General features: G+C 41.8%; 1 protein-coding gene across 2 annotated transcripts; it reads left to right on the plus strand.

Moving 5' to 3' along the window:
- Positions 1-654: 654 nt before the first annotated feature.
- LOC124121091 (sodium-dependent multivitamin transporter-like) lies at positions 655-24,446 on the plus strand. Of its 2 annotated transcripts, XM_046484046.2 has the most exons (14): positions 655-1,093; positions 4,629-4,694; positions 6,444-6,495; positions 8,144-8,211; positions 8,544-8,698; positions 9,844-9,984; positions 10,800-10,932; positions 15,128-15,216; positions 16,073-16,188; positions 17,160-17,314; positions 17,447-17,658; positions 19,900-20,000; positions 21,122-21,240; positions 21,498-24,446. In XM_046484046.2, exons 1-14 carry the CDS (start codon positions 728-730, stop codon positions 21,654-21,656), a joined length of 1,932 nt encoding a protein of 643 aa, XP_046340002.1. In that variant the 5' UTR covers positions 655-727; the 3' UTR covers positions 21,657-24,446. The 2 variants fall into 2 exon arrangements, with proteins under 2 accessions (XP_046340002.1, XP_046340003.1); XM_046484047.2 differs by lacking the exons at positions 21,122-21,240; positions 21,498-24,446 and having other exon boundaries at positions 17,447-17,669; positions 19,900-20,001.
- Positions 24,447-24,632: the final 186 nt, after the last annotated feature.

Below are 24,632 nucleotides of genomic sequence, written 5' to 3' on the forward strand. Positions count from 1 at the left end.
CTCACAGTTTCGGTAAAGCTGCTAAATGCGGAAAAAATTCCTGTTTTTCAACACAGAATAAATTAGTAGTCGCCTCTCACGGCAAGCATGGGTTTGCTGAAGATCAATTCTAAGCCGGATCTTCACGGGTCACATATGTATAGTGAAGATTGTGGAGTTTTTTGTCGATGCAGCAGATCAAAGCGGCAAAACCCTTTCCATATTCATTACATGATTAGAAATGCAGAGGCGAATGTACGATTCCGACGAATTCATGAGAGACCACTATAAAATCTGTTTATGGGGGCAGAATGTTGGTGGAATGTTGGTGGAATATTCTTATTGTGTTCTCACCTCCATACTCCTGTATCCAAGCGGTTTGAAGAACTGTGAGGAACAATTTGTCAAGGCCCATCTGTTCAGAAGTTCATTTTTCTTGACCCCTGTGACCCCATCAGACCCACGTCTCACAACTGCCATAAACTTGCCGCTTATCTTAATGGCTGCTGATGAGAGTTGCAGAGCTTGCTCTTTCTCTTGCTCCCACTCTTTATCCAGCCTTGCTATCATCTGTTGATAAGCCACCAGCTTAATACATCTGTACGACGTGTGAAACATGAGTCGTGGGTATATAGCCCCTGTCTCTATTGCTAACCATTTCCTCTACCAGGCAGCACTGAGCTTGAGGCTTTTAATTTCGTGCCCTTGAAAGCTGCAGGATCCCCGGACATTGTACGTGGAATACAACATGGCAGCTGACTACAGCATCGTCACCGGCTACATCAAAACGTTCAGTGTCGTTGACTACGTGGTATTTGCGGTGACACTGATTTTATCTGCCGCAATTGGAGTCTACGTGGCCATCAGAGACCGCAACAACGTCTCCACCAGGGAGTTTCTTTTCGGTGGACGCAAAATGCATGTGATACCTGTGGCTATGTCCTTGCTGGTGACGTTTCTCTCGGCATTGACGTTGCTAGGAACGCCAGCCGAAGTGTACAACTACAACACAATGTTCTGGTGGATATGTTTGGGTTATCTTGTGTCAGTTGCCGGGGCAACGTGGATTTTCATACCTTTTTTCTACAAACTTGGGCTTACCAGTATTTTTGAGGTTTGTACTGCATATTGATTTCTTTTCGTTTGAAAATAAAGGGCAGCATGGTACGGACACGATGTACGGTCACGGTGTGCGGTCACGGTGTACGGACACGATGTACTGTCACGGTGTGCGGTCACGGTGTACGGACACGATGTACTGTCACGGTGTGCGGTCACGGTGTACGGTCACGGTGTACGGTCACGGTGTACGGTCACGGTGTGCGGACACGGTGTACGGTCACGGTGTGCTGTCACGGTGTGCGGTCACGGTGTACAGTCACGGTGTACGGTCACGGTGTACGGTCACGGTGTACGGTCACGGTGTACGGACACGGTGTACGGTCACGGTGTGCGGTCACGGTGTGCGGTCACGGTGTACGGTCACGGTGTACGGTCACGGTGTACTGTCACGGTGTAACATATGTACACAGGCAATGTTATAGCTTCTTCTTCGCTGCAGTCAGAAATATTCCAATTCCCCAGCTGTGGGTGAGTATGATTTTCGCCACTTTAATCAATATTCCAGAAATGGGCTTCCACATTGTACCCATATGGGGAATCGAACCCGGGTCTTCCGCGTGACGAGCGTACGCTTTAACGACGCCCCAGTTGTAATAAACAAGCAGGTTAGTGGCGAAATCATATGTAACGATCTTCAAGAGCATGACTAATAACACCCGTGTAGGTCACAAATCTAACCACCAGATCACAAGCAGGATCCGTCGACAAAGACCAGAAACGGGCCACAGTCAAACAATGGTTTGCTATGAGAGGTTTGTCATTAGATGTCTTCATATACATGTATGTAGTCATTGTATGACGCTTGCACAGCTCATCAAGTAGTTCTAGTGTGTAATGTTAGGATCATACCGTTTCATACGGTATTTCAAACATGGTTTGTTTCGTATTAACTTCGTTTTCGCCGGATTCATAGATAATCAACAGGTATATGTATTGTGCAAGTCATTCACAACATTGGTGTACTATTTCCCTTAACAAAATACGGTTGCATGGTATATTGATGATGTTTGATTGAAAATAGTTTCTAAACATGCTTCTAAAAATACTACAAATCTAAACCGGAAATAAGCACACCACAAACCTAGATTTTAACGGAGCAGTACACAACCGTATCAAACTATATAGAACGCACATTCTCCTCCCATTGCTATGGTTACGACATGGCGTTTCCCCGCATATGGCATCATTTAACGGTAGAAATTAATGCCCTGCATCATTGTTTACTTGTCATCTGATGAGGGTACATTGCCACCGTCGCCATGGTTCCAAGCAGAAGGGGCCCGTGTGTGGGGTTGACATCGCGTCGGTGTCGGTGTCGGAGTCGGTGTCGATGTCGGTGTCGGTGTCGGTGTCGGTGTCGGTCCGTAATCCCGTGAGGTATCAGGTGACGGAGGCCGTGGATCGTTGTTACGAGGCGGTGGCCGTAGATCGTGGCAAGTGTCTCGTGGGAAAGTTGAAGTTCTCTGTGAATGATGTTCCTGTGGCGGCGGAAAGACGTTAATCAAGGGTTTATCAGTGAGCCAGCGGGGCTCCTGTCTCCCTGACGCAGCCTGATAACTCCACCACTTGAACGTCACTAATCTAAACACGTACATACTTACTGTGGAAATCTGATAATCTTCACATGAAATGTGCTATACGGTGTATAGATACACATTTGCTATTTCCTAGTCCCTACTCGATCTTTTAATAAAGGAATGGAGCTCAGACAATCTCGATATTTTCAGAAACTGAAAAAATGTAGATATGCATTTGGTCATTGACCGTGGATGTCTTTCCTTCAGGGTCTGACCGACGGTTGGGTTGGTGCATGTCTGCCGATACATCTTGACTTGTTTATCAATATTGATAATTGTTTTAGGGGCCTGTCATGATGTTGTGCGCAGTTGCATAAAAAGCAACCCTATTGAACAGTTGTTATGTATATATAACTACATCAACAGATAATAACGCATATATATATATATATATATATATATATATATATATATATATATAAAATATATATATGGATATAAAGAAGATGATGGACTAACGTGGACTTTATTTTTTTATTATATATACACACACACACACACACACACACACACACACACACACACACACACACACACACACACACACACACACACACACACACACACATATACACACCTCGAGGTCGACTGACAACGTATCATGTAATGAATGGTATTTTCATCAGTAGCGCCACAAGAGCAGGGTGGGTCATTTGAAATGAAATGAATTCTTTGATGTTTTTCTACAACATAATCGGAGTTGAGATTGTTCATCATTTCCTGGACACCTGGTATCACCACTAGTGATTCCTAAACACGACTATGATCAATCGGAATCGTAAAATGGACACGGCTTTTAACAGATACTTCTTAACACTTTTAAGAAGGTTCTGCTGCCTTTGTTGTATATCACCAGGCGTCTATACGGAACATCGATCGATGTCAATATTTCTTATGGAAAGCCGATCGATGTCAGCACGTCATATGGTAGACCGATCTGTGTCAGCACGTCATATGGTAGACCGATCGATGTCAGCACGTCATATGGTAGACCGATCGATGTCAACACGTCATATGGTAGACCGATCTGTGTCAACACGTCATATGGTAGACCGATCTGTGTCAGCACGTCATATGGTAGACCGATCTGTGTCAGCACGTCATATGGTAGACCGATCGATGTCAGCACGTCATATGGTAGACCGATCGATGTCAACACGTCATATGGTAGACCGATCTGTGTCAACACGTCATATGGAAAACCGATCTGTGTCAACACGTCATATGGTAGACCGATCGATGTCAGCACGTCATATGGTAGACCGATCGATGTCAGCACGTCATATGGTAGACCGATCGATGTCAGCACGTCATATGGTAGACCGATCTGTGTCAACACGTCATATGGTAGACCGATCTGTGTCAACACGTCATATGGTAGACCGATCTGTGTCAGCACGTCATATGGAAAACCGATCTGTGTCAACACGTCATATGGTAGACCGATCTGTGTCAACACGTCATATGGTAGACCGATCGATGTCAGCACGTCATATGGTAGACCGATCTGTGTCAACACGTCATATGGAAAACCGATCGATGTCAACACGTCATACAAAAAAACGATCGATATTCAAAACGTCATTATTAATGATCACCTCGTTTGATACGTTTATCAGATTTCAAGTGCGCTTCATTCGTTAAAAGCGGGACGGGGCTCTGTAACGACTAAATAAGGTCGACTGTGTATATGGCGCTTCAGTCAAGTGCACTTAGCTGCATTTGATGGAAAAGGAAGGTGTATTGACGTAACAATGTTTTCCCACGGAGCAATAATGCCACTGGGACTATGTTACAATTTACATGCATGTGTCAGATGACATAATTATGACGACGAGTCCCGCGTTTACTCCCAGATTTATATTTTGAATAAAACCAAAATAATTCCTGTACCATGGTATCTGATTTACCTCCATGGTGTGTCATGTAGTGTGCTGTGTCGTGTTGCAGTACCTGGAGATGCGGTTCGGACGGGCAATGAGACTGGCAGGTTCCCTCACCTTTATCCTACAAACGGTAATGTGCGTGTGTCTGTGTATGTGTCCACGTGTGTGTGTGTGTGTCTGTGTATGTGTCCACGTGTGTGTGTGTATCTGTGTATGCGTCCACGTGTGTGTGTGTATCTGTGTATGTGTCCACGTGTGTGTGTATCTGTGTATGTGTCCACGTGTGTGTGTGTATCTGTGTATGTGTTCACGTGTGTGTGTGTATCTGTGTATGTGTCCACGTGTGTGTGTGTGTATCTGTGTATGTGTCCACGTGTGTGTGTGTATCTGTGTATGTGTCCACGTGTGTGTGTGTATCTGTGTATGTGTCCACGTGTGTGTGTGTATCTGTGTATGTGTCCACGTGTGTGTGTGTGTCTGTGTATGTGTCCACGTGTGTGTGTGTATCTGTGTATGTGTCTACGTGTGTGTGTGTATCTGTGTATGTGTCCACGTGTGTGTGTGTATCTGTGTATGTGTCCACGTGTGTGTGTGTGTGTGTGTGTGTGTGTGTGTGTGTGTGTGTGTGTGTGTGTGTGTGTGTGTGTGTGTGTGTGTGTGTGTGTGTGTGTGTGTGTGTGTGTGTGTCTGTGTCTGTGTATGTGTCCACGTGTGTGTGTCCGTGTGTGTCTGTGTGTGTGTGTGTGTTTGTCAACTTTGTCTCTTTGATGACGGTGGGGAATTGTTCAAACGATGATACATGCATGAAACTTTGAAAATACTGTCACTTGCAAATCCAAGATGGTTGCCAGGATGGCTACTATGGAATAGCAGGGCTCTACGTACCTTCAAATAGCTAAACTATACTGATCTACAAATAGCAGAACTATACCGATCTACAAATAGCAGAACCATACCGTTCTACAAATACCAGAACTATACGGATCTACAAAAAGCAGATTGAACTATTCCGATCTAAAAATATCAGAACTATACTGATCTACCAATAGCAGAACTATACTGATCTACAAAGAGCAGAACTATACTGATCTACAAAGAGCAGAGCTATACCGATCTACAAATAGCAGAACTATACTGATCTACAAAGAGCAGAACTATACTGATCTACAAATAGCAGAACTATACTGATCTACAAATAGCAGAACTATACTGATCTACAAATAGCAGAACTATACTGATCTACCAATAGCAGAACTATACTGATCTACAAATAGCAGAACTATACTGATCTACAAATAGCAGAACTATACTGATCTACAAATAGCAGAACTATACTGATCTACAAATAGCAGAACTATACTGATCTACCAATAGCAGAACTATACTGATCTACAAATAGCAGAACTATACTGATCTACAAATAGCAGAACTATACTGATCTACCAATAGCAGAACTATACTGATCTACAAATAGCAGAACTATACTGATCTACAAATAGCAGAACTATACTGATCTACCAATAGCAGAACTATACTGACTTACAAAGGAAAGACTATTTTTGTTGGTTGTTCTCTGGAATATTTTGGAGCATGGCACAGTGACATTACACTCGGCATGATAGCAAGCACGCATATGTACACTGGGAACAGTGTGTGGAACAACATGTACATCTTTTAAGTTGAAATGGATTTTTTAAAGAAAACTCGGCAGTTATTTTGATAAATGGCAACCATCTTGGATTTTCAGTGGCTAACCTTTCTCTTTTCATCTAAGCAAACCCAAGGCGACCGCCCGCGCATATGTTAAAGTGTATATCGCATTCAGAAAAATTCTGCATGTGATTTGATCCAGTGACAGCAGGTATTGCTTTTGTTGCAGATGATCTACATGTCCTTCGTCCTGTACGCACCCTCCCTGGCCCTGAATGCAGGTGAGGCAACTCCAAGTCCTCGTTATCGGGATCAAAGTCCTTTACCGTATTCACTGCTTCAACCTGCGTTTTCAATGCATAGTTTCATATTGACATGATTATCGATGCTCATGATGTCAATCACTGGACAGTCTGGCCCAGATTGGATCATGTTCAGACAGTCGTAATAAAGCAGGAATAATGCCCAGTGCGGCGTAAGCCTATTTCAAACCAACCAACAAACGCAATGCACCCTTGTCCGTGTCTTACATCACTCACCCTGCTTCCTGGTACAATGCTATCATCACTCACCCTGCTTTCTGGTACAATGCTATCATCACTTACCCTGCTTTCTGCTACAATGCTAACATCAATTACCCTGCTTTCTGCTACAATGCTAACATCACTTACCCTGCTTCCTGCTACAATGCTAACATCACTGACCCTGCTTCCTGCTATAATGCTAACATCACTTATCCTGCTTCCTGGTACAGTGCTAACATCACTCACCCTACTTTCTGGTACAATGCTAACATCACTTACCCTGCTTCCTGGTACAATGCTAACATCACTTACCCTGCTTCCTGGTACAATGCTAACATCACTCACCCTGCTTTCTGGTACAATGCTAACATCACTTACCCTGCTTCCTGGTACAATGCTATCATCACTCACCCTGCTTTCTGCTACAATGCTATCATCACTCACCCTGCTTTCTGGTACAATGCTAACATCACTTACCCTGCTTTCTGCTACAATGCTAACATCACTCACACTGCTTCCTGCTACAATGCTAACATCACTGACCCTGCTTCCGGCTACAATGCCAACGTCACTTACCGTGCTTTCTGGTACAATGCCAACATCACTCACACTGCTTCCTGCTACAATGCTAACATCACTTACCCTGCTTCCTGCTACAATGCTAACATCACTTACCCTGCTTCCTGCTACAATGCTAACATCACTTACCCTGCTTCCTGCTACAATGCTAACATCACTTACCCTGCTTCCTGCTACAGTGCTAACATCACATAACCAGCTTCCTGGTACAATGCTTACATCACTTACCCAGCTTTCTGGTGCAATGCCATCATCACTTATCCTGCTTTCTGCTACAATGCTAACATCACGTAACCTGGATAAACCAACAATTGTTCCCAAATTGCTTTTACTTCGGTGGCAGATCGGAAGGTTCCTACTTGTACAGTGTACAGTTTTCTTGGCTTGTAGTACGTTTTCGTGACTTGTAGTACGTTTTCTTTACTTGTAGCACGTTTTCTTGACTTGTACGTTTTCGTGACTTATAGTACGTAGTACGTGATGATAGGTAGGGTAGGTGTACCCTTCACTGTACAAAGCAGCAGTGTTTCGGTCAATAAACCCATTGTTTAAGCACAGGAAATCATGGCAACGAAGCCGAAAATTGGGGCATGAGGGTCAAACGTCCGGCAAAATGGAGCAGTGATGGCGAGTGTAGGTGAACTTGTTCAGGATGGTTGCCTCTTCTCGTCACTGGACAGCGCCTGCTGTGTTCATCGTGCATCGGCTGGGTACCCGGTAGGGTGAGGTGGAAGCGTGAATGCAAACCTTCTTGACGTAACAGGCAGTTTAAGATCTTCTGACTTCTATGTATAGTATTTGATCAGTGACTCATGCAATGTTACAGTGACTGGGTTGGACCTGTGGGGCTCTGTGGCTGCCGTGGGCTTGGTGTCTACAATGTATACGGCCCTGGTGTGTGTTTCTTCAAATTGTATTTGCATGCATTGTGTTGTGTATATACATCCATTGTGTCGTGGATTACTTTAAACACATGTTCCATACATTGATTAAACCATTTTGTTTCTTGCGTGTGTGGTACGTGGTGCGCGTAGCGTGTGTGCGTGTGTGCGTGCATGCATGAGCAGTACGTGTATTGTATTGTGCAGATTCTCGGTAAGTTCACAAAATGTAATAATAAACTGCTAACGGGATAAATAGAGATCGCTTCCCTTAATTAGTTGATTTTGAGATTCAAAACATAATATTTTTCCTGCCAGGCAATGTAGCTTTGTTTTGTACACCAGGGCGGAATGAAGGCTGTGTTGTGGACGGACACCTTCCAGGCCGGGGTCATGTTTCTGGGGCTGATCGCTGTGCTCATACGGGGTTCCAGCGTCGTGGGAGGATTCGGGAACGCGTGGTCGATAGCGCACGAACGGTCCAGAGTAGTGTTTGACGAGTAGGTCGAGTATATTTAGAAACACAGGTGGCAATTTGTTTTATTAATAATCACCCCGGCAGGGTGCATGGATACGTGACATTGAAACGCCATGTCGCTTTGTAGATTGAAAATAAGCAGTGAATGTTTAGTTTCGTTCAAGTGTGCACGTGTGCAAATAACGTAAACAGTTCACACATGTGGGAGCCGTTCTGTAACGGCAACAGCTTAAAAAAAATGAAACCAAATTCCGGATATAACTGATTTCATTCGAAGCAAAACCTTAGCTATTCATATATATGTGGTGATGACTTTTATTAAGCAACTGCCCCATTGGGTACGTTTCGTTGTATAATCTCATAGAATGAGCAACGACTTCCGCTGATGAACATAAATCTTTTAGTGTATAGGTTTGATAATTCGTTTACATGATGAAGTAATGCAACTCTAACTTCCACACCCGCATCGACTGGATAACACAGAGATTATTAAGAAAATACCTCAATGAAATACAGGTGTGGCCATAGAGACGCCCGTTCTCGCTGATTACGCAAAACGTGACTCACGACAAACACATGCATTAATAATTCTATACTACCGTAATAAAGAACTCTCATAGATAAAATTTCATGTATCTTTTATTTCTGATTATCGTGTGAAAAGGACAGAGAACAATGTGAAGAAAAGGACAATTTATAAGAAGACAATACGGCCAAGTTAAGGCCCCATATATTACTTATCTCGAGCAGCACTGAAACCCCATATAACAATAGCCATCGTTTAACCGGGATATTGTACAGCTTTTAACAACAAACACACACAGACAAACGCACGCACGCACTACGTAACTTTATGTTAAGAGATAATGGAATAAAAGAAAACAAGCTGGATCATTTTTTAAATGTAATTGGACCCACGACACATTGCGCTAATATGGAAAAAATATCAATGCGTATTTGTCTTTTACTTTGTACATTATTACGTGTACATATGATTGTTCATAGATGATTCGATGACTAAGGCCATCGGTCAAATTAGTCAGATATTGTTAGTTTTGTATATATGCCACTGATCATTGTCTTTCTATCAATAATCACAAGTTAGGGCCAAACAGAATGTATTTATATTTCCAACACGACTTCAACAATAAGATCCTTGTTGGATAGCTTCGACCCTGACCCTTCCACGCGTCATTCCTGGTGGGCCTTGGTGGTAGGCGGCGGTTTCTTGTGGATGTCGCTGTATGGAGCCAACCAAGCCCAGGTTCAGAGAGCTGTTTCCTGCCCGAGCGTCAAGAAGGCGCAGTTGTGAGTATACCAATGTGACGTTCAACACTGCAGCACGAAAATACAGATTACTAGAGTGAATGACTGGTATTAGTTTAATGACGTCACGCAAAAAATGTATACTGACGGTGCGTCGGCTTACTGTAGCCGGCCATACTTCGGGTGGCATGGACCATCATGTTCATCTTCGCCATATCCATGATACAGTAAATATAAAACTTCAACGTCAGAGAATAACCAGTCTCGATTATATGCCGAGTCCATTGTGCGTAAGGTAAAATAGCAAGGAACATTATATGAATGGATCAGTGAAAATATTTAGGATAGCACCAGGTGTTCGCGGAAAGTGTAAGTCTGCCCTACCTGTAGCACCCGCCACTCCCACAATTTGCATCACAAAGTTAGTATGTATTGCCTGAGGCGACAAAACATTACCACGGCTAGGCGACGATGGACCGTAAACAAACCAGACAATCAAATGATGGACCAGACAGGACATCCAGTAACGTGGGAGCGTTATGTTTACCGTATGTTCATAATAAATTAGATCTGCTAAGTACAGGTATTTTGCTGCTTCTAGGTAAGGTTAACGTTTATATAATTAGGAAATGCGTTCGTTTTGCAACTCGGGGAGGGAGGGAAGAGTGTTAATGTCTAGGCCACAACCTCTCTGTTGTAGTTGACGCAGCATAAATGTTAAACGCTACTGAGCTTATAATGAAACTCTGGGACTTAAGTCCAGCAGCGCAAAACATCGACTCAATGTAAATCAAGCGATATTTTTCGCCATATACCCGATCCTGTAACACATCTCCAGCCTCTGTATCATCAACCAGAGCGATGCTGGTGAACATACCGGGACTCTTCCTCCTCATCAGCATTTGCTGCATGGTCGGAGTCGTGATGTTCGCCTTCTACTCCGACTGCCACCCCATCGGCTTCAACAACCTTATCTCCAGGACCGACCAGGTGAGGTAACATAATATATACCTATAGGGACGTCTCCTGCTGTTTTTACGGCGCTTTCGATTTGCAAAAATAACCTTCTTTTTACGTTGCTTGGTAAAAGAATACATGGTAAGATAAGTACACTACTAAGAAGTATGTATGGAAACGTAAAAACAACTGTGAGTTGTCGCAAAAATACTATGACTGATGTATTCAAAACAAGTGCAGGTGTAAGACAGGGATGTATACTATCACCACTCCTCTTTATCTTGTACATTGATGCACTTGTGAATGATATCGTGAACCCTGATTGTAGTTGTATTTGTGTAGACGAAGTTGTACAGACACTACCGATGTTACTATTAGCGGATGAAGTTGTAATATACAGCAGATACAGCAATGTATTCAGCTGAGCAGTTTATTAGTACATTTAGAAATATACCTGTTGAATCGCTGTTCAGGATAATTGATGGTTAAATACAGCCAATATTGATGTACGGCTCGGAACTTTGGGGAACCAGATATCGCCACAGTAATGAAAAGATCCCTACAACATTTTGTAAAAGTGTTCTTGGCGTCGGCTACCTGTCAGCAAATAAGGCAAGTTCATGATTACCTTAGGGATATAAACTGATCCTCAGCTTTTAGGGAAATTCATTTTGTCGCATGGATCTGCATATGTGTGGATATCCAAGGATGTTGGAAATAAAAGTGTGCCCTTAGAAATGTTTCAACAACGGTGTAAAGAAATGTATTGCCACGGCTGGTGAGCTGACATCAAATGTTCGAAATGGCGACATGTTTATTCCATGTTTATGATAGATATAACACACAAATATATTTATCAACTACTCGATCTGTTTACTCAGATGTTTAACGGAATTCAGGAGTGATATGCATGTACATACCCTTAAAATAGATATGGTGTACTTTCCCTCAATATGCAGTGATATAGTCATTCCAAAGATAGAGATGTTTTGACATCGATGTGTCCACAATGCAAATAGTACCAAGATGATGAATACCATTAATATGTCCAGTAAATGAAGATGTTAGAATCAACTATACTATTACTATACGTATCCAACACAAAGAACATTGTACAGTTATTGAACACCAAAAATGGCCACAATCTTCTCAGACTTGCACTGTTGGTAAGAAAGATGATACATTGAATATTAATAAAACTCAAATGTGTACGTCTGTTCAGATCCAATATACAAGTGGTGCTGCACGACCAATATAATTGTTTCTACAACAAAATGTCATTGTAATATTGGCCTCTCTGACTGTCTGTGTTCAATGACATTAAAATCAGATCTAAGTTATCGCTGACGCTTAACAACGATCTGAGGACATCCAATAACGGGCCACGTTCTGTGCAACACCGATCTGACCTGACCCATAATGTGATGTCCTCAAATCTTTGTTTAGCCACAGCGAGAACTAACATCTATCTTTAATGAGATTGGTCTGTTGTCAAACAGGTTTATCTCTTTGACAGACAGTTGGAACTGTATTGTGTGAATGTGTATCTATTTTCTAGTAAAAAGAAATCATGGTTAAGATAAGAACAATACCTTAAATTCATTGACTAGAAGTGGACCACTTTGATTTCAAAGAAACGGATTAAATATCAGTTTTAACGTAACCTGAGTTTAAAGCTTTAATTTTGGCAGACAAACAGACAGATAGGTTTTTTTTACCTCTATAAACAGATTAAAACACATACGACTGTATACAGACAGACAGACAAACAAGTATATACGATTTAAACCAATACCATGTTGTTATCCATAAATAATCTCTACTTTGTCATCTGTCAACTTCTAGTTAATGCATATTCAAACAGTTCAACCCTTAGTATATTAAACATTGGGATATTGCACGGATTGTCGTTTTGGAAAGTCAGGTCGAGTGATAATGTGAAATTGAACTGTTTCGTCTATGCTCGAGTCGGTTACGGAAACATGCGAGTGGTGACGAATGTAATATGTGGACTGTCCCTTATTGGAGATATATTTTAAGTTTGAACACAATCTACGTAACATACTTTAAAATTCTAACTTAAGGAAATTTGCGGAATCTATTTTATTGCTGTTTGATTGAGCATGCGACTTTGAGGCGGTGATAAACACAATGACTTTCAGAATTCATTTCGAGGCTACATGTACGCAGGAAGAGGTATTTTACGTCCGTTTCTTGGAATGTGTGTGTAAAAACTCAAAAGTGCTGATAAATGTTTTTTCAGGTTTTTACTTGGCTTTAAATCTATTTAAAACACCTTTCTTCGGGTCTTTTACCCTTTGGTTTCTGTCGTTGTCCGTGGGTCTGTTTACATTGTCAACCAATTCCCGTGGGCTTGTTGTGTAGTTTACATAATGTTGTACTGTTTGTTGTACTGTTATATGTGCTGAAGTGCTGCAAAACTACAGGTGTTACATTGTTGTTACATGTGTTATATGTGTTACATGTTCTGTGATGTTGTTACGCGTGTTACCGGTAATGTGCTGTCGTATACGTGTTACATGTCCTGTGCTGTTGTGGCACGTGTTACAGGTTCTGTGCTGTTGTTAAACGTGTCACAAGTGCTGTGGTGTGGTTGCACGTGTTACAGATTCTTTGCTGTTGCTAAACGTGTTACAAGTGTTGGGGTGTTGTTACACGTGTAACAGATGTTGTCTTGATGTTACACGTGTTACAGATATTGTGTTGTCGTTACACGTGTTACATGTGTTGTATTGTTACACGTGTTACAGGTGTTGTATTGTTACACGTGTTGCAGTTGTTGTGTTGTTGTGACACATCTTACAGGTGTTGTATTGTTACATGTGTTACAGGTGTTGTATTGTTACACGTGTTATGCTGTCGTTACACGTGTTACAGGTGTTGTATTGTTACACGTGTTACAGGTGTTGTATTGTTACACGTGTTATGCTGTCGTTACACGTGTTACAGGTGTTGTATTGTTACAGGTGTTGCAGTTGTTGTGTTGTTACACGTGTTACAGGTGTTGTATTGTTACACGTGTTATGCTGTCGTTACACGTGTTACAGGTGTTGTATTGTTACACGTGTTACAGGTGTTGTAGTGTTACACGTGTTATGCTGTCGTTACACGTGTTACAGGTGTTGTATTGTTACAGGTGTTGCAGTTGTTGTGTTGTTACACGTGTTACAGGTGTTGTATTGTTACAGGTGTTGCAGTTGTTGTGTTGTTACACGTGTTACAGGTGTTGTATTGTTACACGTGTTATGCTGTCGTTACACGTGTTACAGGTGTTGTATTGTTACACGTGTTATAGGTGTTGTATTGTTACACGTGTTATGCTGTCGTTACACGTGTTACAGGTGTTGTATTGTTACACGTGTTACAGGTGTTGTATTGTTACACGTGTTATGCTGTCGTTACACGTGTTACAGGTGTTGTATTGTTACACGTGTTACAGGTGTTGTATTGTTACACGTGTTATGCTGTCGTTACACGTGTTGCAGTTGTTGTTACACGTGTTACATGTGTTATGTTGTCGTTACACAGGTTAAAGGTGCTGTGCTGTTACACATGTTACAGGTGTTGTATTGTTATACGTATTACAGGTGTTGTGTTGTCATTACACGTGTTACAGGTGTTGTGTTGTCATTACACGTGTTGTTACGCGTGTTACAGGTGTTGTATTGTTACACGTGTTACAGGTGTTGTATTGTTACACGTGTTATGCTGTCGTTACACGTGTTACAGGTGTTGTATTGTTACACGTGTTACAGGTGTTGTATTGTTACACGTGTTATGCTGTCGTTACACGTGTTACAGGTGTTGTATTGTTACACGTGTTACAGGTGTTGTATTGTTACACGTGTTATGCTGTCGTTACACGTGTTGCAGTTGTTGTTACACGTGTTACACGTATTATGTTGTCGTTACACAGGTTAAAGGTGCTGTGCTGTTACACATGTTACAGGTGTTGTATTGTTATACGTATTACAGGTGTTGTGTTGTCATTACACGTGTTACAGGTGTTGTATTGTTACACGTGTTTCACGTGTTGTGTTGTTACACGTGTTACAGGTGTTGTGTTGTCATTACACGTGTTACAGGTGTTGTGTTGTCATTACACGTGTTGTTACGCGTGTTACAGGTGTTGTATTGTTACACGTGTTTCACGTGTTGTGTTGTTACACGTGTTACAGGTTTTGCGTTGTTGTTACACATGTTACAGCTGGTGCCGCTGTACGTGATGGACATACTGGCGGGTACACCTGGAGTTCCTGGCATCTTCGTGTCCAGCCTGTTCAGTGGCAGTCTCAGGTAACACGTCCGCCGTTGTAGCTGCGCATATTACAGCAGCTGAACACAGCGCTGCCCCGGTTCATAACCAGACATAAAGGCAAGCTGGAGTTAAAATCAATGCTGACAAAATGGAAGCCCAGAGCTATGTCCGGAGTTTCTGTTTACATTCTCCAAGTATCTTACCCGTTACTATAGCTCCTGGAATATGACAACAAGGGTGAGACTGTTGGTTCATTTAAATGACAATTTGAACAGTGTTTGCGTTCAAATTCTAAACCCTTGACGACTCAGGTGAACCAACGTTTTAATTAATGTAATCAACTAGGTATTGACAGTGTATATGTATTCTCATAACACATTGATGATATTTATATCCTAGTTTATACCAATAATGATGATGATTTTGCATCTCTGGTGTTCTACGCGTTATATTGAATATCAATCAGGTCGTTTTATGTGTATGAAATAGAAGGGTACCATGGCAGCTTTGTCAAACAACGAAACGCTTGTTAGCCTGTCATAGAAGTGTGTTTAAGCAATACTGTTGTGTAGCTCCATCTCCTGGTAGCCATTTTGTTTTTTCTAAGGTTGCAATATGTGCGTTGTATTTACTGCTCAAAGTTATCTTTAATCAATACCAGTGAACTCGGGATTAATCTGGTAACTCCTGGTTGCAAGAAACACAGGTATGGTGCTTACGTACAGAAACAATGGATCGTAATCAGTACGAAAAGGGGATCTTAGCACGCCCAAGGGATGCAACTCTGCACAAGGACTTGCGGCCCGTTAGACGAATCGGCCAACCGCGCACACTGTGTAAAGAAACTAGCAGGGCTGCAGTTTCCTAATGTGATGTTCGCCCTCTCTCCGCCAGCTCGCTGTCCAGTAACCTGAACGCAATGGCGGCTGTCATCCCACAAGACATCGTTAGACCCTACTTCCTTCCTCACCTCACAGACCGGAAGGCCACCATCATGTCAAAGGTCATAGGTCGGTAGTATACAACGACTACCTCATCTCCCAACCGTAATGAATAAGCATTCCTTCACACCTACCTACTTAGCGTATGTCCACTGGCAGACGGTGTCCTCTACAGCCATATCAATTTATATCCACTACCAGACAGTGTCCAGTCTAGCCTTATTAACTTTTGTCCACTGCCACTTATGTCCCAGTGTTCTCTCTAGCGTACCTCCACTACAAGGCGGTGTTCTGTCTAGCCTTATTAACTTTTGTCCACTGCCACTTATGTCACAATGTTCTCTCCAGCGTATCTTCAATGCCAGACAGTGTCCTCTCTAGCCATACTAATATATCTACTCTACCACTCGGTGTCGTTTCCAGCCATTCTATTCCGTCCGCTTTTGAGAACACACGTTTGACTCGAATTAGTGAGTGAGTGAGTATGGTTTTACGCCGCTTTTAGCAATATTCCAGCAATATCACGGCGGGGGACACCAGAAATGGGCTTCACACATTGTACCCATGTCGGGAATCGAACCCGGGTCTTCGGCATGACGAGCGAATGCTTTAACCACTAGACTACCCGACCGCCCCTGACCCGAATTAATATTGGCATATGGTGTGTAGTGCGGTACTTGTACGTGAGAGTATATATGTGTTGCTACAGACATGTGGCATTTAGACGCGTGAGTGGTAGTGTGTGTTGTGGTATTCTTACGTATTGGTTCGAATGACGTTTCGCCCCGATTACCGTACCCAAATAAACAAACATATAACTGGAGTACAGTTCAAAGAGGCATTAACTCAACCAACTCACTATACATACAAGTACAGGAATGCGATGTGTAATTTATAGGTGCGAGTAATTAAGGTGCACTCGTATGTATAGATGTGCGGTGTGCTATTTATACGGATATGTACACTGTATGTGTTGTATACATACTATAGTGCAAGTCCAATGTTGATGTTGACATGTTTTATTTGTATGTTCGATGTAGTACTTTTGTCTGGAGCAGTGATGATTGTCCTGGCGTTCATGGTGTCCAAGATGGGCACGGTGTTACAAGCCTCCTACAGTGTCTACGCCATCATCAACGGCCCCATTTTCGGCGTCTTCGTTCTCGGCATGATCTTCCCGTGGGCGAACAACATTGTAAGTCCTGCATACATGTATGTGCATCTGAGAGGTCAATAAATACATTATTTGTTTTCTGTATTGTTATGTTACATAATGTTACGTACATTTGTCGACTGATGTTAACATATTTGAAATCTTCATCTTCAGGGTGCCATTGTTGGTTTCTGCGTTTCAACGTTGTTCATGTTCTGGGTGGGCATCGGAGCTTTCGTTACCAAGGCAACCACAAGCGTTAAGTCTCCTGTCCTCACTCAGGGTTGCAACTGGAACGTCACAAACACTACAACGACGGCGGCTGATCTTTCGACCATGCCAAGCAGCAACGTGACACATAGTCTTGCCCAATCCTCAGAATCAAGGTAATATCAAGGTAGCAATCATTTGCTTCTCCGAGAACATTAAAGACCACTTAAACAATTTCGAATACCATTGTTTATATAGATAGACTTCAACAACAAGTACATTTACACAACAACAGATACCAATGGAATGTTTATACACTACAGTTACACTTCCACAGCAACGGATATACATATATAATTTTTTAATTTGAAGTTTACACGATATACGGCTTTTCCATTGGACGAGAGGTCGGTCACATTACCGCGAAATTGACGTTCATAAGTGTATGGACGACACAATTTGACGTTCATACGTTTTTCACGAGACCGTGTTCTTGAAATGACGTAAACACTAACGGACTACTTCCACATTCCTGGAGAAATCCCTGGGAATTCCCTAGCACGAAAACATACATAAACATTATTTCTGATCATTAAGAACCTTTAATCTTGGTCTCAGAATTTTAGTATACATTGAGAAACGTAAGAGAGCTTGACTGCATGATTGTTCACGAATTTCTTGCTACGGCCCATCCTAATGAACAAACGAATAAAATGCACATCCAAACTATCGTCAGTATCGACTCGATCTGTGTCTAGTCTGATAGTGATTGTCTCCAGCAATCTACGAATTTACCTTGGTGTCTGTTTGACGCATCTTAAATCACCTTTCAATAATTGGTCAGTTGATCAATGATGACTAACACATGTAACCGCCACAGGTTCATGAACAACTTCGGAAATCCTCCCGTCACGTTTATCGTGTCGGCCATTTTTACGTCTTGTACCTGATGTAAATGTATTACGACGCGCTGTCATTGTGACTGACTTACTGAGGTAGTTCATTACAGACCTTTCTCATCTAATGGGGATACACATGTGTTGCGTAAGATGTTTCTGAAGAAAGCTCCGACGTTCATACAGTTTGGCCCTCACTCTATGAAGGTTCATACTCCAATGAACTCACACAAAGTGAAGGTCAATTCTTAATTATACACTAAACGTACACTTCAACAGCAATGGTTATCAATGTTTATACACAAGTTACACTTCCACAGCAACAAATACCAATGTTTATGCACTACAGTTACACTTCCATACCAACGGTTATCAATGTTTATACACTGAAGATTCACTTCAACAGCAACGAATATAAATGTTTATACACTATTGTTACACTTCAACAGCAACAAATACCAATGTTTATACACTTAAGATTCACTTCAACAGCAACGAATATAAATGTTTATACACTATAGTTACACTTCCTCAGCAATTGATATGAATGTGTATACAATAAGTCAACACCAACAAATACCATGTTTATACACTATAGTTACACTTCCTAAGCAACAACAAATACCATGTTTATACACAAGTTACACTTCCACAGCAACAAATACCATTGTTTATGCTCAAGAGTTACACTTCCACAGCAACGGATAGCAATGTTTATGCACGGAGGATTCACTTCCACAGCAACGGATACGAATGTGTATACATTAAGTTACACTTCCACAGCACAGAATATAAATGTTTATACACTATAGTTACACTTCCGCAAGGACGGATACCAATGTTTATACACTATAGATGCTTCTCCACAGCAACAGATACCAATGTTTATGCATTATAGCTACACTTCCACAGCAACGGATACCAATGCCATGTTTACACACTATTGTTACACTTCAACAAAAACGGATACCTATCTTTATACACTACAGTTACACTTCCACAGCAAAGGATATCAATGTTTATACACTCTAGTCACACTTCCACAGCAACGGATGCCAATGTTTATACACTATAGTTACACTTCTACAGCAACGGATATGAATGTTTATACACTATAGTTACACTTCCACAGCAACGGATGCCAATGTTTATACACTATAGTTACCCTTCTACAGCAACGGATATGAATGTTTATACACTATAGTTACACTTCTACAGCAACGGATATGAATGTTTATACACTATAGTTACACTTCTACAGCAACGGATATGAATGTTTATACACTATAGTTACACTTCCACAGCAAAGAATACCAATGTTTATACGCTATAGCTACACTTCCACAGCAACGGATTCCAATGTTTATACACAAATTATTGTTCCATTGCAACCGATACCAATGGTTATAGACAAATTATACTTCAACGACGGGCCCTGGTTATGTCAGTGTCAGGTTAGCCTCGTGTCAATATTATCAGTGATACTGGTTGATGTTACAACTTGACTTTCTCTATTCTCAGCGACCCGTTCTACAGAATGTACACGCTCAGCTATCTGTATTACACCCCAACAGCCATGGCCATCCTCGTTATCGTGGGACTCATCGTTAGTCTTATAACAGGTTTGTAAAGCACGACCTCATCTTCATGTTTTTGTTTCCATAAACAGGTGCAGCCACTACTGCATGCCATATTGAAACTCTCCGTGAGTTAGTGTCGTCATTGTAACAGGACATAAGGACCCTCTCTTTGAATTAGCGCCGCCATTGTTGCACGACATATTGACCGTCTCCTTGAATTAGTGCCGTCATTTAAGCAGGACATATGGACCCTCTCCTTGAATTTGTGTCGTCATTTAAGCAGGACATATGGAGCCTCTCCTTGAATTTGTGTCGTCATTTATGCAGTACATATGGACCCTCTACTTAAATTTGTGTCGTCATTGTAACAGGAAGTATGGACCCTCTCCTTGAAGTAGTATCGTCATTGTCGCAGAACATATGGATCCTCTCCTTGAATAAACGTCGCCATTGTACCAGGACGTATGGACCATCTCCGTCAATTAGTGTCGTCATTGTAGAAGGACATAGGGGTCCTCTCCTTGAATTAGTGTCGTCATTATAGCCATATTCATCATTGACCCGGACCTTTAATTCTTACCGACGTTGTTGCAGGCCATATTGACCATCATCATGAATAACTATTGCCAGGAACTATTAAGTCCTTGTAAATGTGTGTGCATGTGTTCGACGGACCGGCGCAAGAGAGTCAAGACACCGCTTGTAGATTTAGGGATTCACAGTAGAGGGGGACATGAAGTCAAGTTTTGGCTGGTTCCTCTTACTATTGATAAAGGTATTAGTACTGGAAAAAAGCGTCGCTTCGATGTACGCAGAATTGTCTTCCCATAAGTGTTTCGATGCCAACCAAGTACTTTAGTCTATAGATGAGTGAATGATTATAGTTTTACACCGCTTTTAGAAATACCTCAGCAATATCACGGCGGGGGACACTAGAAATAGGCTTCACACATTGTCTCAATGTCGGGAACCGAACCCGGGTCTTCGGCGTGACGAGCACACGCTTTTCACCACATGGCCACCACATGGCCCGTCTATAGATGACATAATAAATTGACATTTACGTTTTGCAGCATGTTTCACTTGAAGCCTGGCTGGCATATCAGTTTCAAGAATCTCAGGTTGATAACTCCATGTTACGTGTAATGGTTGTTCCATGGCAGGACCCCGAGAACCCTCGAGTATTGACCCTCGTCTCATCTGTCCGCTGTTCGACTGTCTCTTCCCCTGTTTGCCGGAGAAGATCCTCAAACCCCTCAGATTTGGGGTCAACCACAAAGGGGTCAGTCAATGAGATTGATACGTAATCGTGTAAATGTGTTTGAAATGCTAATAACTGTTGTAACCTTATAACCATTGATACCATTTTTGTAAAGTCCAGAATACGCTACTACTGGGATGAAGGTGAATCACATTATATAACATCATCGTGCATGCTCACCACATCATTATAATGCCTATATAGCGCCTCAGCTTACTGCATGAACATAATATCCCTTTCCAGATGAAGTCGTCATGCGTTGTGTTTTTTGGTTCCAGAAATACGACTTATCAATGCCTAAGTCAGAGGGTCCTCTTGAAGATCCACCAGGTCGGCATCGACCAGATGTTTTCTCAGTTCCAGGAGATGAATGCACGGATAACAACCTGCGCTTCCAGGATGACCAGCACTCGCTACATAGCGACACAGCTGTGTAGCACACACACAATTGTCCATCACCGACATTTACAACCTGCATAATAAATACCAAGTCACTCATACTTAACTTGGACAAACAGGCAACGTCCAATGAGGATCCTTGTTTATTCTTTCTGACAGAATAAATGGTGCAAGGTCATAGTAATTGGTGATCACCTCAAAGCCTTCAGTAACGAGGGAATGTAATTCGAGAGAAGGTTTTCCAATACCGTGTCTGCTTTTGGTTTAAAGGATTTGGATGCTTTATATACAGTGTTAACCGCAAGAAGCTGACGTCAACTTATTTTTCTGACTTCATTTTCCTCAACTCATTTGTCATGTATGCAGCAGAATAAACTTCTTTAATGATAATAATAATATGGTAACTTAAACAGCATGTATGTTAATAGCGCTTGACAAGATAAATCCAGTATTTTGGTTGTCGTCACACCATAAAATCTTGAGATCTTCAACAGAAGTCCCCTCTAGTGACAGTTATCCTCTAACTCGTTGTTAGGTAAATTGTCTGCCTCTGACAAATGCCTGTGTGCATGCGTAAGGCGGGAACGTATCTGCAGGATCTAACATACAAGGCAAAACATCAGCTACGTCCCACCAAATAATGGAGGAATCTAGAGATGATTGGTCCAACTCCTTTCAAATAGTTGAATTGGTGATGGATCGTCCGAATGTTGTGCCAGGGATTCCTCTGATGCTCCCTTCCCCCGAACATCATCTTTACACAGACGCATCCCGCTCATGGGCTGGGCAACAGTCCAAGGAGAACGACTGGCTCACGAGAAGGACCTTAACATCAACTGTTAAGAGATTAGGGCATTTTTGCACACACTCAGTAGACTGAAACAGTGATTAAGACAGTTGTGATAGCTACATACAACATAACGGTGGTAGAATATATTCAAGGGGGAACGAGTTCAGAGAATGTTATGAAGGAGGCTATAATGGGAGGGGATTTCTGTATACGCATTTCCACAATATCACTCCTAGACAGAGTTCAGAGGAAGTTGGATGCCATAGATTGCGTCATGATCCGGAGGTGGCGTCATTGGAGATCATCGACAGAAACTGAAATGACGTCATCAGAAGCGAAAGTGACGACACAGGAATGCCAACATAACAGTCATTCAGAGGCAGTTATCAGATATTGTGCAATTTCTCTAACGTATCTCACCATTAGTTGATTTTAACTACACCAGTGCCAGCTATCTTAGGATTACCAGATGTCAGTACCTACCGACTGGTGAATTCTGGCAATGGGAGCTAACATATTTCCAAGAAGTATCAAACTGTAGTATCATTATTAATTATTCAAAGAAAACTACCCCTGTGCATAGTGCGTGTGAGATAACCAATGATGATTAATGCTTACTTGAGTCATCAATCACTTGACGGTGCGATATTCCAGCTCACCCCTTTGCATATCAGCAGCAGCTTCACCTAAATTTGGACAGGTGGTGTCTGTCCAAATTGACAGCTTAAAATGTCCCACATATGTTAATTGGATTAAGATCTGGACAAGGAAGTGTCTCGATCCCATTCTGACTTTCGCATTCCAAAACAGTCCGTGAGGTCCAGTATTATCATCCCTGAAGACAGGTCCAGTGATTGCAAATCTGGGGCATATCTGATGTCATGCTGATATCAAGATACGTTCTGATTACCATGCACAGCGATCACGTTAATTTCCAATTGAAAGAAACACATCCCCATACCATTACATAACATTCACGGAGCTCGATATTTAATATTCAGTTCAATATCGGATACAGGATCACCCAGGTGGTGAAGTTTTCCTTACCTTGTTTTTTAAGTGACTTTTGTAATGATTTCAACACCCCTTCGGTTCAGCAAAGTGTATCCACCTGGCGAGTAGATGTCGGTAATCATGTCACTTAAGGTAACACTCTGTGCTACGCTTGATCCCGTAGACAACGTAGTCTGAACCATCTGATTTCCGCCAAAATAAAATATCTACACAGAATCTTGTTTAGTTGAGTTAGTGGGGCCAATTTCTCAGCCTTTCTTGTGTCTTTTAGGGAATACAATTTAGAAAATATATTTGGGAACTAAATTAATGCTCAATTTGTTGCTTGGATTCGGGTGGTCAAAAAGTCGTCAAACAGCAAGTCACCCAGCACAGACGCTGTAAACCCGGACTTCATATTGTTGATCTCGGCGCCCGAGAAACAGTTTCTGGCAACACTCGCAATATGAATCTTAAAACTTCAATCAGGCCATTTGTAATTTTAACAACAAAGATATTAAATGTGTTCAGAGGTTGAGGGGGGGGGGGGGGGGAATCAAACGTAAACCACTCCCCTTAACCAAAACCATAATCATTTGTGAAAGGAATAGCTTCGAGTTTCACCTTCAATATGCAGGTAAAATCTGATCGTGTTCGTTCCCCCGAACTTGTCAGCACAGGTCCACCATGTCAGTGCGCGTGAGACAACGCAAAATAATATAAATTATAAACTGATGATTGTTTGTTTCTCATTTGTATAGGTCAGTGCCCTTACCGTTTTTGGTGTTTAATTTAGAGAACGGAAGACCTGTTATTTCTTGCCAGAAACATTTCACAAGCTAATCTAATCAGTTTTGTTGAAGTCAAAGCAAGCCACCACGTCACCCACTGGACTATTTGTGGGAACACCTCTCTTGAACTCAACCAGTAGTTCATGTGGAATTCAAGTATACTGTTCAGTTGTGAGTATGTTATTGTTCGTGCTATAACTGTATTTTTGTCAATTATCAGTTTACTTTGTGATTATGATTGCAATGTTATGAAACTGAATAAATTTCGTGGTCAAAAGGTAAAAGTCGATGTTATTATGTGCAATTTAGTTGTTTGTATACTGTTTGTGTACGTACAGAGGTGTCACAACCACAAGAATTGCTTCCTGCAATAATCATGTTTATCATACAACCAACAGAATATCGACAATCGATATCTGAAGACGGTTTACAGACAATTT

The sequence above is a fragment of the Haliotis rufescens genome, unplaced genomic scaffold, assembly GCF_023055435.1.
Source record: "Haliotis rufescens isolate VD_foot unplaced genomic scaffold, xgHalRufe1.0.p SCAF_11, whole genome shotgun sequence".
NCBI classification, from domain to species: Eukaryota; Metazoa; Mollusca; class Gastropoda; order Lepetellida; family Haliotidae; genus Haliotis; species Haliotis rufescens.

Coding starts and splice junctions, on each gene's coding strand:
- LOC124121091 (XM_046484046.2), top strand. CDS start 728: ATGGCAGCTGACTACAGCATCGTCACCGGCTACATCAAAACGTTCAGT. Junction 6,496..8,143: donor CTCCCTGGCCCTGAATGCAG/GTGAGGCAACTC, acceptor GCAATGTTACAG/TGACTGGGTTGGACCTGTGG. Junction 9,985..10,799: donor AGCGTCAAGAAGGCGCAGTT/GTGAGTATACCA, acceptor ATCATCAACCAG/AGCGATGCTGGTGAACATAC.